The sequence below is a fragment of the Argiope bruennichi genome, chromosome 5 (assembly GCF_947563725.1).
Source record: "Argiope bruennichi chromosome 5, qqArgBrue1.1, whole genome shotgun sequence".
NCBI lineage: Eukaryota > Metazoa > Arthropoda > Arachnida > Araneae > Araneidae > Argiope > Argiope bruennichi.
The window spans coordinates 126634772-126655119 of record NC_079155.1 but is presented as its reverse complement, the minus strand read 5'-3'; the positions used below and the strand labels follow the sequence as shown (position 1 = coordinate 126655119).

The window sequence follows — 20348 nt, the reverse complement described above, 5'->3', positions numbered from 1 at the left end:
TATCCATATTTTTTTAGCTTAAATACTTCATTTATATATATATATATATATATTAGAATAAGCAAAATATGAAATGAAACTGTTATTTTTGGGTAGTCATTTATTTTTAGTTATTAATTTTTTAAATAAAATTTATAATATATTATTTTCCCTTGGACAAAATATCACTTTGCCCAAAATGTGATATATGTGTTTGTATACTTCACATACATGCATATGTGTGTGATGCACACTTCTGTTGATGCTGTATAGACCATTTGACTCAAAGCTGTCAATTTGGTACAAATATATTTTGGAAAGGGGAAAGTGCACCTGAGATTTCTTTTTAAAGACTTTTAGTGTCATTTTAGTCAAATATCAAGGTAGCAGGGTTGCCATGCCGCCGGGAGAACCCAAGACAAACAAAGAATTTAAAAATCGTCTAAAAAAACCTGAAAAATGCTGGGGAATTTCAGAATTTTCCTAAAAACCAGTAAAATACAGGAAATTTTAAGTTTCTTGGATATATATATATATATATATATATTCTTTCTAAAAAATGCCAATTTGTTAAGATTTTAAGAATAAAAGATCATAGTCATAGCTTCAAAAAACGAAACAATACCATTCACAATTGTGTAATGCGAAAAACCTTTTCTTCTGTGCAGATCAGTCTAATTTGAATTTGCGAGACAGTTTTTCTTTTTCCAAAAGATTCCTGAATTGCAGCTAATGAGCATGCACAAGATTTCTGTAACTGCTTGAAAGAATAGAATACATTTCTCTGGCAGGTGCATTCAAACTAGGGAAGCAGCATGGTGGTGTTTAGTCAACCATACTTGAGTTTATTGAATGATTTGTTTATTATTTGAGAAACTGTGAGCTTATTCAAAGTAGATAAGGGAATTATTTTAAAACAATGAGCTGCTCAAAATCCATATTTAATACAAATTGAATGGAAAGAAATAGTGATCCTGATTTTGCTGAATGAGTTGGAGAATTTACGCAGAATACATTTGTTGCATACTGCTTGCTTTATAAGAAAATAATAAGACTAAGTAATATGGAAAAGCTGACATTTACTAGTCATGCCAAAATAGGAAAACATACTAGACTCCTTGCCATTTCAAAATAGTTATCATTGATGTTGGTCTTAATATCTAAAAGAAATACAGGAAAAGATGACACATCAAATTTGATGTTTGAAAATGTAATGATTTCGAACTTTTTATCTCAAGAACAATAATTTAAAGCTGAAATTTTACGGACATTAAAATTGGTTGCTTTATTGGACATTCATTCTTTAATGCATTCAATAATATATCAGAAATATTTTCATGTATGTTCATCAACAGTGAAATGCCTAAAAAATGCACATTAGGTTTGCAAAAATGTCATATCTTATTTATTAAAGATTTGCTCCTAGAAACTAATGGCTGAAAAATCTGCATAAGTTGCAAAAATTGATGCCCAAATGCTTGATTTGGCAAAAATAAATAAATCAAAAAAATTAATCTTGCTTTGTAATGTTTTTTTTTTTTTTTTTTTTTTCTTCTTTTTTCTTCTTGTTGTTAAGTAATCATTAAATAATTTGTATCATAACAAAAATGTTTTGTATTTTATTTTACTTGAGTCCTTAATTTTGTGTGTCTTACAGTGAAGAGTTAAAGAAATAATATATACCCTCCTCCTTTAATGTATAAATTTTGTCTTGCTAAATTCTAGATGATAAATAAAGAGAAAATGTTTTTGAATTGTATGTAAATGTAAACCTTCTTTTAATATGCAAATAATGTTAAATTGTTACTTCCTTTTTCTTTTTTCACTCCTTATTTCCCCATATCTTGAACATAGGTGCAAATAAAACACAGGGAATTTTGTTTTTTTCCGATTTAAGTGGCAACCCTGAAAGAGATATCAATGTTTTTCCACAGTAACTTTCCAAAATAGTGTTGTGTGAAACTGATTTTTACAGAATTTTAAAATAAAAAAAGGTTTTTAATTATATCAATTTAGTTTTTACATGACTGTTTTTCTTGATTTTTGATTTTTTTGAAATTTTAAAATGAATATTTATGTTCAACTTTTCACAAAAGTTTTCATCATGGTGATGAAATTCAAAGTATTTTCATTATTGCATCAAATATTTCCATGATTTTCTCCCTTTTTCCACGCTAAGGAAAAGAGATTTTGTTCAATTTACATGAAAAATAAGAAAATGAAGCATTAAAGCAAAAGCCATTATCAATTTGAAAATAAATTATGTGTATCGTATATTTACAGTGGTATAATGATGTGATGATACTTGACTTCATTACAAAAATTCTTATATGTAATAAGCGGAGCATGTGTCAGGCTTTCGTGTCTTATCATAATTTAAATTAATGCATAAAATGATTTATTGTGGAAATCATGTACATCAAATTTTGTATGAGGTTTGATCTAGATTGCAACCATTTGTCGCTGAAAGCATCCAACTTTAAATAAAAATGGCATTATAAAATAATTTTCATTTCTTACATTTTAATTTTGCAATTTTACTTTTTTTGTTAACAAACTGCACACATTAAGTTCCAAATATGAATGGATATTATTACTTTTGTATATTAATGGTATAAATAAAACCATTTATTGTATAGATTTTCAGCAAATTGATTACTTTAAATTGTTCATACAGCCAATCTGTGTAATGCAGTATCTGTAAAATTAATTCTATCCTGATAAATATTATTTGATTATTATTTTTATTTTATTTATTTATTTTTGTTTATAGAGATACTTATATTTTTAGATTGAAAAATTTGTATACTTTGTATTGTATTCTAATTTTTTTTCCTTTCCCACACACTTCAGAAGATTTTGAATGTGAAACCTTTTATTTATTATTTAGGTGTTTTATTTCTATAAAATGAATATAGTTAGATTAATATTTCTACAGGTCCATTCAAAACATGTTGTTTCTCCTGAACAAGTATGTCCTCTTTTCTTGGGTAAACAAGATTTTCATTTTTATTTATTTATTAGTATTAGTATTTCTGCTTTTTAAAACTCTTATTGAATTCATTTCATATTATGATTCGTTTCATAAAATGATATATTTTTTAAATAGTTGTAGAATGCCCGTCAGAAGAATTTATTGATCCATTTGTAAATGAAAAACAGTTTGAAGAGTACCAAGCTGATTCACCAGATTCATCTAAAATAGCATCACTTGTTGTACACTTTACTCCTCCTGAAATTTTACATACCTGTAAATATCAAGAATGGATGCAGAGGTATAAAAAAAATAATAATTGTAATTTCTTTAAAAAAATTATTATGTGTGCTTTTATATTTTATAATGGTATAATCATAGTAATTTTTACTCAAAATTCCTCAAATTTTTCTACAAGTAATAAGGATTCTGATACAAAAGAAGCTTTTAAAACATTGAAATATTATTTTCCTTCCCAAAATTTCTCTAAATTTTTATTAAACATATATTTTTATATTCAATATTCTATTTGTGCTTTCTTGTATATAAATGCAACAAAAAAGAATTGTAATGTAAAAAGAATTCAACTTTGAGAGTATGATAAAGTTTCATGTTTTAGATTTCCCCAATTAAAAAAAAATGAAATTAACAATGAACTTTAGTATTCAAAAATACAGTGTGCTTGGCAGTGCAATATTCAAAATTATAAATTTCTATAAAATTTAGTTATTTATTTATGGAAAGTCTTATCTGAGCATATAGATATGCAAAAAAAAAAAAAAAAAAATTTGATTTTATGATCAAATTTCTAGATCTGTGTCAGATTTTGGACCAAATTCCTCAACAGGTTGTCTGTTCATGTAAAAATGAACTCAATAATTGAAAAATGCAAAGACTTGAATGAAAGAATTTTGATATTTGGCTTTGACACCGATTAAACTTTAGATGCAGTTAGTCAAAAAAATGAGATAAAATGCAGATTTAGTTTTTTTTAATGCTATTAAACTTAGCATGCATGTAAGAAATGAAGTGAAAAATTCTCCCCCTAGTTTTAATTTTTCTTATTTTTCCTCCAGAAATGTGTTTTACAATTTATTCAGGTTATAAATCAGACAGTTTCTGCTGCATTAGCTTTACTGGTACTAGCTCTACTGTAAATATGCTAATTCTTTACCTTCACTGATTATTTATGTTTAGCTATGATAATGCTGAATGATTTTATATTATCATCGCATTATACATAAGTAATTCAGGTTATTGTATGCTGTATCCTGCAGCATACAAATACATCCTGAAGTTACAAATTCATCAGTTTTAAATCAATAGCATTTAGTGATCTGTATTATTTTATCATCAGATACATAAATTAAGCATATATATGGATTCTTTTCATTGTTATAGTACTCAAATTCTTTTAAAAATTGAGTTTGTTACCAATGACGTTTAAAATAATATGAAGTCTGCATTTAAGTGATATGAATAAATCTTGTTGTTTTATGAAGTATTTTTTATGTTTAAAAAATAATTTTACAATATTATAAAATAATTGCCAAAACTCAAATTGACAGTCTGATTAAAGTTATGGACTATATCATTTTACCCAGTTATATAGCCCTTAAAAGAATCCTTAATTATCTTGAAAGTATTAATATATATTAAATACCAATAATCAATATTCTGTATATTGAATGTTCTGCATTAAAATGAAATTTGTTTTAACTCATAGAAATCTTGAAACCGTTAACTTGCTGTCAGTTGTAGTTTTCTGTGTGCAGTCAACCTGAGTGTCAATAATTATAATTTAGCCATTTAAGCTGGCAAGTTTTTTAGGAAAAGAGACATGTTTATTAGAGTATTAAATTATTTATTTTATAGGTTTCCTGTTACAACTTGTCATTTGATTTTAAATGGTGACTGTGCAACTGTAAATAGTTTAGCCATTCATCGAATTCAACATCAGTTGAATCTTCTTCACCCTGGAATTTTTTCTTTGCTTCATGAAAATGAGGTTAGAAAATTTTTATTTATTTATTTTTGTTTCATTTCATATCAATTAAATTCTCTAATTATTTATTTTAATTTCATTCTAAACACTCTTTATTTTCTTTTATTGATTGTAATTATTTTATTCCTGCTAAGTGTTTTTAAAGCCATTCTATACTTCTTGCATTGTGATGTTGAAAATAATCTTTATTGAGATTATCCCTAAATAAAGTTTCAAACCAAACCAAAGGATTCCATATGTTGATTATAGAATAAAACTTTAAAACCATGAGCTATGTATAATTTTGAAAGATTTAAGTTATTGGAAAACTACTGATTTTCCTGAAAGAAATTTATTTTTATTTTCACGATGCCAAAGTTAAAAACTGGGTGATGAAGAACTTGGTTGTGAGTTTTAAAATTGATGCTGATCTGTGAATTTTCATCACTTTAAAATATTAACATAGTCAGCATTATTTGTTTGCATTAATCAGTTATCAGCCAAAAATGTAGCAAGGTTTCTTTGGGCTTTTTAAAATTTAAATCAGAAAAATTAAATTCCAATCTTCCATGATCAAGACAGATTAAGAGCAAGACCCTTATGACACCATATGACCCACATGCTATGATACAATGTATAGTGTTTTGTGCCTTGTATTAAAATGAATATGGACTTTAACTTCTTTTCAACCAGTTGGATTTAAATTTTAATTTAGGTGTACAATTTTAAATCACAAAACAGTATATTCGAATTTCATATATCTAAATCATTGCATTCGTAATTTTGTTATTTTGTTTACTTACATATGAATAAACAGATCAACAGATAATCCCCTCTTTTCGAGATTTTTTAAAAATTTAATACATATCTACAACTCTGATGATAAACCTGTATTCAAATTTCATTCATATACCTTTTTTCGTGTGTAAATTATCATGTCACAGGTAAACAGATTTGCCTTTGTGGATTTCATCTAAATTATATCCAAATCGTGACCAAAAGCTACCAATTTGGTATTAAGATTCCATAACAAAATTCATCACTCCAATTCAATTGAGTTAACTGCCTTTATAAGCCGGCATAATTTCTTTAATGTGTTTTTCTGATTTAGGGAGGTCAGAAATGTGAAGATTCATCAAAATCTCAAGCTTTAAATTTTTGATGATTACAATACTTTTTTTTTATCTTCAATATATGAAAATGCGAAAATCATGAATAAAATATATGGTATCATTAGCAGAACATGCATTACAGGTAAATTATCAAGCATCCATTTTTTTAAATTCCATTGTGGTGTTTTTGCAACTTTGTTGGTCATTCATACTCCACTCAACTGACTTCTCCAGTTGTATCTCTTTGTGGAATCTCCTGATATTTGTTCATTTCTTTATCTAGCCATTGTGATGTTTTATTTTTAATTTTCATTACTCATTTGTCTCTCAGTTCGCTATAATATTTACATTTCTGTGGATAGTCAGTGATCCAGAATGGCCATTTGGGATTTGCCCATTATATTTCATATTAATATGATGTCATTAATTATTCTTATTACTCCCCCCCCCCTCAAAGCAATTATTAAGGCTAGTCTGTTGTTATTTTTTTTTTTAATAACACATTTTGTAAAAAGTTTTTATTGAAAATGCATTTTTTATCCTCAGTTACAATTTTGCCTGTTTCTTATAAAAATTATTGGCAAAAGAAAAACTGTGAAGAAAGAAAATTTATTTAAATGTGAATTAATGCTTTATTGATACATATCTTAATTTTAAAACTGATTTTTTGAATAGATGTCATTTAAAATATTTCATGGACAGTATTAGGCAATTTAAGAAAGTCATATTTTGTCTTAAGTTTTAGATTTTATATTTCAATGTTCCCTGATTCTTACAGATTGTACCAAAAAATGTCACTGCTGTACAGAACACATTTCAAGCACAAACTTTGGAACGTTATTATTTGCGGCCGGCAAATGGTTTGGATAAGTATGTTCTTGTCTCACTCGTGCATAATTTTAAAATTTTCATTTAAGTTACAGAAGCCTTTGGTAGTTTTTGAAATATGGGTATGATGGCAATATAATTGCGCTATTTTATAACCATTTAATTGTAAAAGTATTTGCTCATATATATGTTGTGTGTTTTGTATACATAATTATAAAATTCACTTATATTTGCAATGTATTTCTCAGTTTTTATTATTTCTTTAAACTTTAGCATTCAGTTGAAAGTTATAACCTTCCCCCTCTGCCCTTTGGTTCTGTAAAGTAGATACAATAATTTAAAATATTGTTATACAAGCCCTTTTGTCAATTCAAATAGTTGCTGTTAAATAAAACAGTTTGAGGAAGTAAAAGGAAAATTTTAAAAAATATTGATTTATTTTGTTCATAAGTGAATGCAGTTTATAGTATGATTGTTTTTAATATAACTGTACTTGTACATTCTTACCATGTTTCTAGTAATAATTATGATATAATATACAATCACGTATTTAGTCCTTCCTCAGTATATATCTACCATCTACTCAACATTTTTGATTGGCTATAAATTTTGAATTAATTGATATTTTATATTATAATTCAGTAAGTATTCAGATTTCCTATATGTAATTCATATCTGCAAGCAGAAATTTTGAATTATTAAGAAACTGAATTAATTGAATCAGTATAACGCCTCTATTGCTGCTTAATTCTCAATAGAACTGCTACATAATTCTCATTTGTAAAGCTGTAATTGTAACTTTTGATCACTTTAACTTCAATACATTATGTTATTTTATCTTTCACTGAACCATAGAAGAGCATTTTAATTTATTTAGCTATTTATTAGACAAGAGTTGAGAATCCCTTGATTTCTTAAAAAACAGTATTTGGAAGCGTTTTTCCTTAATAAGATGCATACATATCCCAATCCTGTCCATTTCTTGCAAATGCAACTTTATTGATGCAAACTCTGTCTATATATATATATATATAACAATTTTATACATTATTAGTTTTATACATCAATTTTCCAATCTTATTTTATATATATAATTAACTGTCTTTGATGACCATTTTATTTTCTAGAATATTGGCTTTTCTAATTATTGACTTATTAAATCAGGATATTTGAGTATTTAGAGATTCATATTTTATGATATTGAAAAATATGATTTTAATGCCTATTGAAATTTATGAGTAAAAAATTTTTTCTTTTAATTTATTTTTCAAAAGGCATTTTAATAAACATTTTGAACTAAATGTCAGCTTATGGCCAAATTTAACAACAAAAAAAATTAATAGACTAGAAAAATTGCTAAATATTTTCATCATAAACAAATTAAATGAAAGAATAATATGATGTGTTGAAGAATTAAATGAAAACCTGTAAAAGAAATTAAATTTTCGAAAACAACATTAAGAGAGAAAATTTTTTTTAATAACTGTCGGAATTTTCTAAAAATTAAACTTGGTTTTTTTTGGGGGGGGGTCTTTTTTTCCTCCTTTCAAAATGTCTGAAATTGCTGTAATTGAAATTGAAAAATCAGTAAATCGAAACAAATGCAAAAAGCAAATATTCATATTCACATTATAAGTATATTAGCATTATAAATAGATGAATTTGAAGTTTGTATAAAAAAATATTCAACTTTGCAAAACATTTCAAATGAATTAGAAACCATTTCATTCAAAATGTATTCAAGTTGGAAAAAATATATAAAAGGTATCTAATTATGAATTAAAGTAACCATTATTAATTACAGTTTAAATAATGGGAAAAAATATCATTAAAGGATTTGAGGGAAGAAATGAAATTAGCTTGTTTCCATCTCTGTGTATATTTTAAAAAATTGTTAAAATTGTAGATGAAGTTGTATGTAAATTCTCAAAGTCATTTTTGTGAAATAATATTTTCAGAAGATGTTGAAAAGAAGAATTGAATACTTTTCTCCACATAAAGACATAATTGTAAATAAATGCCTTTTCAGCAGTGCAGTAATTATGATGAATAGTTTGTAGTGGGTTATATGCTTCTGTTAGTTTGTTTTTAAAATAATTCCAACATGCAATTCTCAAACCTCAAATACATATGCACTTGTGGGCATTAATTACATTTGCACTGCAAATGTATATGTACAATAATCTAAAATAAATTTAAAAAATAATCTAAAGTGGGTCCTCCTCCCTCCCCTCAGTTAAAAAAAAGAATGTGATTTTAGAGAGAGATTTAATTTTTATTCAATAACAATTTTATTAATTCACTTGTGATCTAATCTATCTGCTAATGAAATTGAACATTGATGTGCTGTTTGTACTACTTGCTTTCCAGTAAATAAATAAGATTTAAGATTCAATGTTCAAAGTTTTTTTTTTATGAATTTTTTGATATGAAATTGAGTTTGATTTTTGATGATAATTTACATATTTTTTCAGTTATTTGATTATAAATATGATTCCAGAGTTATTGCAAACAATTAATGTTTCTCATCATTATTTTGTGTAACTTTTTTTTTTTTACAGAACTCATGTATTAAACTTTCAACCTAATGATTTTATTGAAGAAGCTATGAACACTGAAGGATTTGAAATGCTTTTGAAAGATCTTCATAACAAAATACAAGAAAATGCAGGAATTTCTATGAGTGGTAACTTTTTTTTCCTTGTTCTAACTCTATCTGCAACACATTATTGAAAAATGTCTTTTTCTTTCAGTTAATAGACTTAGCACAATATTTGAAATACAAACTAATACCTAAATATTTTAATTTAAAAAGTTGAGTATTTTAATAATTTTAATTTGAGATATATAACATTGTTTATCAATGTACTTTAAACTGATTCTACATTACTACATCTTCTTCATAAGAAAAAAAAAATAATTGACATTACTAAATATTTTATACACTGTAACTTAAATGAAGTTTAATCATATATATATATATATATATATATATATATATATATATATATATATATATATATATATATATATATTAATTTGTGTTGCTTACAATGCTTCTATCAGTTCTGATTAATCTAGAAACATTAACATATGTTTCTTGAAACAGTCAAATGATGAGGATTACTCCTGAGTTGATGCTCCTTTTTTTAAGATTTCCACACCATACTAACAGAATTATATCGATCCCACAAAAATAGATATAGTGTGCTTCGACCACTCTAATATAATAGATGTTTGGTGAAATTGGCTTTCAAACCTAGCTTCAAAAGAATTCTAGAAACTCATATTGCCATATTTTAAAAGTGAGAAATTCAGACTTAATCAAAATAACTGATAGAACTTCTTATTTTAAAAATTATTAAATGCACTAGGACTAACATTTAATAGCTTTAAAAAATAGTCAAATAAATAAAAATAAGGGAACAGAAACTTTTATTGGCAACATCATGTAAAAATTTATCAGAAAATCAAAGAAGCTGCATATTGTTTCTTCCTTTCTTTTTTATTTGTATATTGAATCTTTATCTTGGATTTGACATTGTGACTTCTTTTTGTTTTGCTTTTCTTTCCCCTTTAAAAATGAGCAGAATTATTTTCTTAATTTAAATTTTATTCAAGACCATACAGTTATTCCAATTTTCGAATTCAAAATCTTTTGCAGATAATAAATACAGAATAGATCCAAAAAAAGTGGTTCAAATGTTTATTTCCTTAACTGTTACAGTCAAACATAGAAAGTTTCATCAAATAAGGAAGGCAAATGTATGGAAATTGTTTATTTTTTGTAGAGGAGAATAATTAAAAGTGGGAAAATTAAATGCTATGAAAAATTGTCCCTAATGATGAACTTTTTGTATAAAGAATGGATTTTTATTTTTCCAAAAGTGATAGTTTTGAAGATTAATGTTTCTATTTCAACCTGTTTCTATATCAATCTTTGTCCGTCCAAATTACATTTCTCCGAAAGTAAAAGTTTTTCCTGGAATTTTACAATTGGGTCTTCCTTGAAGTGGAATCCAATTGTAAAATTCTAGGCACCAATCATGTACCTGTTAATGTAACAATTGTAACCATCCATGACCTCCATGAATGTTATATAGATATGAAATTTAAATATTTTTTACACTATTGTTTTTGATTTACACTATTTATTGTCATGCTATGTATCAGGGAAGCTGAAGCATTGTATATGTGTTTGATTTGACTATTCATACATTAGCATGAAGTTAACTTAAAAGATAAGCCAAAAAGTCAATTTCTACATCACATATACAATGCTTCAGCTTCCCCTTTCCTGTATGGGACAGTCCTGTATGGGACAGATCCTAATAAACTATGAACTATTCTGTAACACTCCCTTGAAGAATGTTGGGCATTTGGAAAACAATACTTGCATTCTTCTGCAACATCTGCATCACAATGACATACTCTATAAACAGTCACCATATCCAAACATTCTTGTTACAGAAATATGTTATTCTTTATTAGCACATGTGGGCAAGCAAATCCCCAACATTCTGTCTCAACATTCCATTACTTCCCTGATAGATCTTAAATGTTGAGTTCCTGTTTCCTTCTTTATAAAATTGATGTTTTAGATGTTGGCCAGTCAATCAAAGTGAACAACATTATGCATGATAAAGGAATTTCTTTAGAGTTGTGATAATTAAAAGATGTACCACTAGACAAATATTTGCATGCAACATTTTTTCTGTATTGTATAAATTTGTTATAGGTCCTTCTAACTTAAAAATTACCATATCTCTGCAAATTTTGTAAGTAGAAATGTGAAACTTTCCATATGCATGTATGAGTGTAAGAGAAACATATTATTAACTAATGCTTTTACACTATATGGAACATATAAAAATATTATTTCTCAAAAACTTTGTACTTTCTATTTCCACAGAAGCCAAAGTATTTTCATTAAATTTCCCATCATACTTAATGAAACTTTGTAATTGGAAGTATATATCTAAGTGCAATATTTCGGGAAATAAAATCTTGCTCCACTTCTTTAGGACACTTTGTATTATTTTATAAAAATTAGTAGTTTATAAAATGCATGTAGGAAAATAGATGCCTTTATTTAAATAAGAAACTATTAAATAAAAATTAATTTTAAGAATTTATGTACAGTATTTTTGTTTATTGTTGTTTTAGGAGAACTTTATCCTGAAACAATATTTTTAGGCACAGGTTCTTCAATTCCAAGTAAGCTGAGAAATGTATCTGCTATATTAGTCAAAACAAGGTAATTTTCACTTGAAAATGCTGTCATATTTCCCTGTCTTGCGTTATTGTAATTATTATGTTTATTTTATCGTTTTAATATTTTGTATTTTCTCAATGCTTTCACTTTTTATGCTGAATTTATTACAACAAACTTGCTTATTCTGAGGTATTGTGCAAATATTGTACGGTGCTGTATAAAATTTATTTTCATAGTAATTAATGAGAATGTGTCTTTTGGTGCTTTAAGATAGACCATTTTATCTGAAGTTCTCCAATTTATTTCGAATATACTTTGGAGACTGAGAATGTGTACCTCAGAATGATTTTTTTTTTTTTTGTTTGAAAAATTTTATTTTAACTTAAACAGAGATTTTATCTTTTTGAACTTGGAACTCTTAATTTATTTTGTCCCATTATATTAATGTCCTATTTTTTAGGCAACATGGAATAGACTTTATAATTTTAAACCTGGTCAGATACTTGAGCAGGAGCTTTCTCCAAACTTCTGCACCACACTACCCGAAGAACATTTGTCTCACAATGTCAGATTTAACATTCACTTGGCCTACATATTGTATGTCTAGTGGTATTGGGTCTTGTACTTCAAACTCTCCGGCCTCAATCTTGGGGTCCTTACCACTAAGTCACCACGTCTTCCTTCAAAGTCCTTAAATATACTTCATGTCAACATGTATGTATTTCATTTGATATTGAGGAAGTTGATTGTTGCTAAAAAGTATCAAGACTCTACACTGTGTGAAAAATGTTAACTTAGAAAAAAAAGATTTTCTTATAAATTTTTTGAAAATCAAAATTATAACAAGCTGTAGCTTTTTGAGAATTCTGGAGATAGAAAAATGTTAGACGTAGTCCAGCGTCTGATTGTGGCATTCATCAAATAATTAAAAAATTTGTGGCAACATAGAATTTCATCATTATTCCTGGTATGTTGTGAAAACAAGTGGGCATTTCTAGTGTTCAGGGTGTTGCTACTGCTGTAGTAGACTTATCAAGTCCATTGCCATATGGAAATGTAAGTTTGTCAGCTATTGCAAATGAAGACAACATACAGATTTCTGATGCGAGAAAAGTGGTGTGTAATATTGCACTGCTATTTATACAAGATTCAGAAAGTGTAAAAATTATTTGCAGAATGAAAACAGAATATTGATTAATATTCATACTACAATTTATTACTTGAGTGAATGTAAATGATATTTTCCCTTTTACCATTTTATCATTACTTTTATGACAGAACCATACTTTTTTAAGGGATCAACTCCTGTAGGACGCCATGAAATGTTTCGTAAATGGGATTGAAATATGTTGTCATTTTTATTTTATTTTTTAAATTTTAGACTTGCTACATCAAGATCACCTTTAAAATATTGTTTTCATACAAAACAGTGCCATCACCTTGCATAACTCATGGAATTCAAACTTTCTGAAAAAAACCATTCCATGCAATTTGGCCACCATTTTCACCTGAATTCCATGCAACTTGAATCGCCTGAATGAAAAATGTTTTCCTTCATTTATTTAACAATAAATCTGGCAAATTCACCTTAGATATTGGCACAGTGCTACCGTTTTATGAAAAATGTAATTATTATTATTGATTTTTATGGAGTGCAATACTAGTATTATGTCTTAATGAAATTATATTTCATTATGAGCCAAAGAAGTGACTTTAGAACCCTCTAAATAGACGAACTTTAATTATAATTACCCACCGTATATAGCAAATTGGACATCAATATTAGTTGGTCTATTCTTGAATTAAAAGTATTTTGTAGTTTCCTAACTATATATTGTCTTAAATTTGATATTCAGTGTTTCTAATTGCATCATTAATGTGTATTGTTTAATTACTGTACAGTTTAGTTAATAGTTTATTTAATATGAATGAATAAAACACAAATTAATTTTATTATTTAGAAATTGTGTTTCCTTTAAAACATAGGACTTAAAATAAAAGTGAAATTTTTTTTCTTTGATGTTTGTTTACTAAAGAAAAATAATTAAATACACTTTAGCAAAAATGAAATCATGGTTATGGATTGTGGAGAAGGAACATATGGGCAAATTTTAAGGCTATATGGAAAGCAAGCTGAAGATTTATTACTTCAAATATCAGTCATTTTCATTTCACATATGCATGCAGATCATCATTTGGTAAGAACATATTTTCATAAGCTACTCTAAAAATATTTTTATTGTATGTTTAGTTTTTTAAAGGTTAATGCTAATTATCTGCTTGGATATATATGGCGAAGAGAATAGTCTAGAATTTCAAATCACCTTGATAAAAATAATAGACAGTTCTGGAGCTTGAGACAGTTAGATGGTATTCATTGATGAGTATAACATTCTAAAATAAAGTTCATATTGATTTCCAAGCCCTGTAGAACAAGCAAACAAATAAATAATATCAAAGTGAATTAGAATTCTGAAGAACTTAAAGTAAAAAAAAAAAAAAAACATATTTATGATGTAATTATAAAAAGAAAAGCTAGGTTAATTTATTGAACACTTTTATTTTGAAGTTAATTGAAATTTTACTTCAAATTAAATCAGATGAACAGATATTCTGAATTGTGGGAGATATTTAACTTCAATGTTATTCATTATTACTACTCACTTATATACCATAGGTGTATTATTTTCTGTCTGTAATTTAGTAATGAACTTACATTTAACAAATTTTTAACATGTATTTCATTATTGACATGAATTTTTCTATTACATAATTTCTATTTCTATTACATATTAATTTTTTTATTATATGAGTAAGAGTTGGAACTTCTGTCTTCTTTGTTGTATTAAATACTAGTTCAAAAAATAAATTATTGCTATTAAATCTTTTTCCCTTTTGCAGGGCCTAATTATGTTACTAAAACAAAGAAAAACTGCTTTAAAGAGGATTCAGAACGAATATAAGCCTATTTTGTTGATTGGACCAAGAAATTTGAAACGATGGCTGAAAGAATACAGCCGGAATTTTGAATCACTAAGCCTATTATATAGGTATATTATTTATTTTTTCTATATGTGGTATAGAGGTGCCCCTGCCCCTTTTTTAAAATAAAAATAATAATAAACTGATCTAAAGTTTAAATTTTACTATGGTAAAAGAAATAATATCTTTTTTTTTTCGTTACTTATGTTTGAATAAGCTGAATACTGAAAGATATGAACTACCTTTTCCATTAATTGTAGAATTCTTAAAATGATGAAGTAGGCTGATGTTGTGAAAAAGATTAGACATGTCTTTAAATAAAAATGTAGTGGGTGCTCCAAAACTTAACTCTCCCTCTTTCAAGTAAACTTTGTTGACATGGTGAAGTTATTGAAATTCAGAATGATTAAAATGTGAAAAATAGAAGTTAATAAAGTTTGTTCAGAAATCTCATACTAGTTATATTTGTGAATTTCTTTTGTTTTGTTTTTAACTAGATCTTTATAATATTATTCCAAACTGTTTCTGTACTAATCAATGAAAGCAGATTTTCTATAATTTGTAACAATATTAATTGATTGTTGGATAGTATTCAATATGTAATTATATTATTGTTCCTTAAAAAAATTCACTACTCTCTTAATTTTATTTCAAAATAAATTTTTTTCTAATCAAAATTTAATTAAAGAACTGAATTAAAATAAAGTGTCATAACTTGAAGTAAAAATATCATGTTATTAAAAATTAATTGAAGATAAAAGGAAATTTTAATTAGTAAGTTTGTATTTTGGTTGTAATTTTTTATAACAAATATTTTTTTTATAATTTAATGATCATTTGTTTTGCAATTTCATCTTTTAATGAGGCTTATAATTATTTTTTAAATTCTAGGTTTGTAGAATGTTCTTCTTTACAACATGATGAATTATTCAGATCTCACGAAAAAAATTCATTTCCAGAATGTCCGGATCTTTCAGTAAGTATGAACTTAATCATTTGCATTGCTTTTTTTAAAAAGGTCATTTTCATATTTATGCTTATGGTCCAAAATTTAGTTGTACACTTCTGCTAAAATATACATTTTATTTTAATTTGAAATTATTTTAATTATCTAAAATAAATTAGATATATGATGTCATTTGGTGAACTAATGTAATTTGATAAGCCCATATAATTTCAATCTGATGATTGAAAAACCTATATTTTTATATGAACTATCACAATGACTACTCTAATAATATTTTGATTTTAGTATAAATGAACTATTTTTATTTCATTTTGCTAAATTGTCATAAAACAATAAAGCTAGTCGCTGGCACAAAACTGAAAGAACTTCATTATCTGACCATGACATAAAATTACAAGGTTAAACCAAAATAGCCCTTGTATAGCTTTAAAGTAGGCCATTAATAAAGCAAATCTGAACAAAACCATGTTCTTTACTCTTTTGTCTCTCTCTTGTGACAGTTTTGGCTCTTTACTTTTGCCTACCTCTTCTTAGTATTCCTAAACTTTTCATGTTTATTTTTGATATTTTCACTATCCTTAAGGAAAACATGCCCTCTAACAAAACAATTCATTCTCATAGTTTCAAACTAGTTCATTTGTCATGATTCAACTGTGTGGATTGTCATTAATTGTCATTGATGTTTCTTATCAGATAATCCAAATAAGCCACTTTGGCACTTTTAACATTATGCATTATTGCTACTTGTAATGATTTTATTACTGAAGATATAGAGTATATTTATTCTGGAAAATATTAATTGCATATTTAAATGTAAATTTATTAATATTCTTTGCACTTTTAAACATTATTGTCTGTTTTAAATTTAATTAGTAGATTTTTATTAGATATCTACTGTTCCTGTCAATCACTGCCCTGATTCGCATGGGATCATTGTGTCTTCTAAGAACTCAAACTGGAAATTAGTTTATTCTGGGGATACAGCACCTTGCTACAAACTTGTTTCAGCTGGTAAGTTTATCACTTTGAATGCAATGCTTTCTGTTGATTTGAGACTTTAATTATGGGTCTTTATCCAAAACTTGAGACTAGTTTGTTTTCCTTTGTTATAATTCAGTTCTGGTGGAAGAGGGTAATATCAACAACATACTTTTTTTTTTTTTTTTTTTTGTAATTCACAAGGGGTGGGGTGGAGTTTACGACCAGAATTCCTATTGCTTTATTTCCTTAAATTAAACACTCAGGGAACAATAATACATTCAGAGATTAATTTATTACAACAGAATGCAAAATATCCTTAAGCATTTATAGCATGGATTCTATGGCATTTATTATAATAAAAAAGTAAAATTTTGAATTCAAAAATTCCTTTTCAAAATATGATGTAAAATATTTTTTGGGTGTTTTTTTAAATAATTAAACTGTTTACCACAATTACATTTAATCTAAGAACTAGTCTCTTTCTTTTAACATTTACCTCTGATGCATGTTGATATTTATAATTAAACTTTTAATACTTGAAAGATTCAATGAAATGGTTATTAAAATGTTATTTTTTATTAATAACATTGAACTTTCTGTTACTAATGAATAAAATTATTAAAATGTAATAATTTCTAGTCACAGACACTCTACTTCTTCATGAACAATCTGAACTTGATAGTTAATTTCATATATTATTCAGAAATTAAAAATATAAATAAATTTATTAAATGTTTCAATGAAATATAAATTATATTTTAATATTTTATAATATGCTGTTTACTTTTCTTATAAAATTATTTGAAAGTACTTATAAATAAAATATAATTTTAATAAAAGTAAAAATGCATAAAGTATTAAGTTTTACAACTGAAATCTTTTTTTTTTTTTTTTTAATCTCATTTGTATTTGTTTCAGAAAAATTGCTTGGTATTTATTGTATTCAACAAAAGGAAATTATGCATTAGAAAACAATAGAAAAGTTTGAAATAAAAAGGCTATATGTCATTATGTTGTCTGGTCTCTGCTATTAGAGTAATATGTTCACACATTACATCATTTAGTTTTGAATTATATTATTATATTAAACATAGCTAATTGGTTCTTCTTTCAGTTCTTTCTATTCTCTATTCATTCCTATTGGTTGTTTTTCAATCCTGACTGAATACATATGAATGTATTCATTTTATCTTCATCTTGTTTCTTCTTTAAATAAAACCTTTTTAATGTAGTGCAACAGATCCTAGAATGATTAATGTTGCCATTTTTCATTAGAATTTAATAATGTTAGAAAGATTTGAACTTTTTTGTGTGTGTCTGTGAAAGTTGATTTTATCAAAATTACTTTTAGGTAATGATTGTACATTATTAATTCATGAAGCTACAATGGAAGATGATCTTGCTGAAGAAGCTGCAGCAAAACGTCATTGGTATGTCCATAGTTTAGATACATTTTAATATATGTCTATGGGGAATATTTTGTTTTATAAATAATTCTCATTTTTTAAAATATAATATCAGTTTGCATAGCACAATATCAATTTTCTTTTCTATTAAATTGATGCTTATTTTTTTTATAAAAAGAAAACTATTTAATGCAGATTTTTTAATAGAAAAACAAGGAATTATTTTTGATGTACAACAGATAGAATGAAAGGGGAAAAGGAATATTTATGTTCCCAAAGATAAAACATTGCATGGATGAATTATAAAAGTGCTTATTTTACTTTATAAAACTTAATAACCAAGTAGTCACAGTTAGTTAATTGGGTAAATGGTGTCTGATACATGTTTGACACTTTGTCAGATGAAAATGAAAGGGTGTGTTTACCTCCTCTCTATATATCTGATCAAGCATTAAAAAACAATTATGGCTAACATTTTTTTTTATTCTTATATTCAGTCCCTTAAAAGTTTACTGGAGCCATAATTCTTATTAAGCTGAATTAATTACTTCTCTGAAGTTTTGGTATAAACAACAATTATAGTTTTTCTATTTGTTACATGATTATGCTATAAAAACTAATGAACTTATCAAACAAAATAAAACTTATTAAGTGAATCCAATCTAAAAAAAACAAGACTGGCAATATGTTGTCTACATTAAAAAATTTTTAATGCTAAAATATGATATGAAAACTGATCAGATAGGGAAAGAAACTGCAATAATTTTAAAAGACTGTGTTTAATTATTGCACATGCATATGAAAATTTTTGCTTTTATTCTATATATAAAAAGTAAAAATGAGAAAATAGAAAACAACATTAAAATTGGTAGAAACATGCAAATAACATAATAATAATGATTAAATACTGAAATAAGTTTTAATATTTAAAAAAAAAGCGAAAAAAAAAACCCTGCTAAAAACTATGTTTAAACTAACTTTGAAAAATATTTCAAATTGGAGAAAATAGTATGATGTCGAAATTAATGTCACTATAAAACAAATTTTGTAAATTTTAAAGTGGTGTAAAAATATTTTTTGTGCAATGATTTATTCAGAAATTATGTCGAAAAACATGCTAAGGAAAACATGCATGTCAAATTTCATTCAAATCTATCAAGAGGTGTGAAATGGTATAAGATTCAAACAAACTGGGAAATGGACTTTTAGTTTTATATACATAAATTGAAATTTTTTTTATCATATACTGTACAATAATTTAATATGTTTAAAATCAATAACATGAAAAATTAGCTCAGATCATATCTAATGGCTTGAATAAGAAAAATACATAGTTATTTTATGATATTTAAATAGTAATTAGTTGTTGAACACTTTCACTTTAGGGACCTGAAAAAAAAATAAGGTGTTTGAAGTAAGTAATCAATTACTTTAGGTTTAGAACTTTTAAAGCAATCTTAGCAAAGAAAAGAGATTTTTAAAAGTACTGTTTAACTCAAGAACACTTACATTCTAACTGTGCAAGCTTTCAGTCTTTGTTTCATCTTTTCTTACCTGCCATATGGTTATCCCCTAAAAAATAAAAGATAACTAAGTAAACATTCAAGTTTTCTATCATTAGATTCCATCTGTTCATATTTTTGAAAAACAGAAACAATAACGATTTATATAATAATGATCAACTTAATTTTTTCATGCCTCTGTAGCGTCAAAAACGATAAATGTAAACTGATTCACGGGATCGTGATTGATAGGGCTCCATGATTCATTGCCATTTTATCGAATCAATGGAAATAGGTGCAGGCTCTAGTTGAAAATAGAAATTAGAATATGAACAAAATCTTAGGCTCATTGTGCCAGTAATTCAAATATAATTATGCAAGGGCTCTAAGCTTTTGAAACAAATAAACAAACAAAGTA

General features: G+C 26.1%; 1 protein-coding gene across 2 annotated transcripts in view; it reads left to right on the top strand.

Moving 5' to 3' along the window:
• LOC129969203 (zinc phosphodiesterase ELAC protein 2-like) overlaps positions 1-20348 on the top strand; it is a 37699-nt gene that overhangs the window by 14432 nt on the left and 2919 nt on the right. Inside the window, exons 10-20 of one of the 2 annotated variants that reach the window (XM_056083649.1) lie at positions 2918-2969; positions 3089-3254; positions 4829-4961; positions 6828-6919; positions 9439-9563; positions 12074-12134; positions 14152-14290; positions 14994-15142; positions 15966-16050; positions 16929-17052; positions 18374-18452. In XM_056083649.1, the coding sequence (XP_055939624.1) occupies positions 2918-2969; positions 3089-3254; positions 4829-4961; positions 6828-6919; positions 9439-9563; positions 12074-12134; positions 14152-14290; positions 14994-15142; positions 15966-16050; positions 16929-17052; positions 18374-18452 (1205 nt within the window). Of the gene's footprint in view, positions 1-2917; positions 2970-3088; positions 3255-4828; positions 4962-6827; positions 6920-9438; positions 9564-12043; positions 12135-14151; positions 14291-14993; positions 15143-15965; positions 16051-16928; positions 17053-18373; positions 18453-20348 lie in introns of both variants that reach the window. The other variant, XM_056083648.1, reaches the window with a different exon arrangement.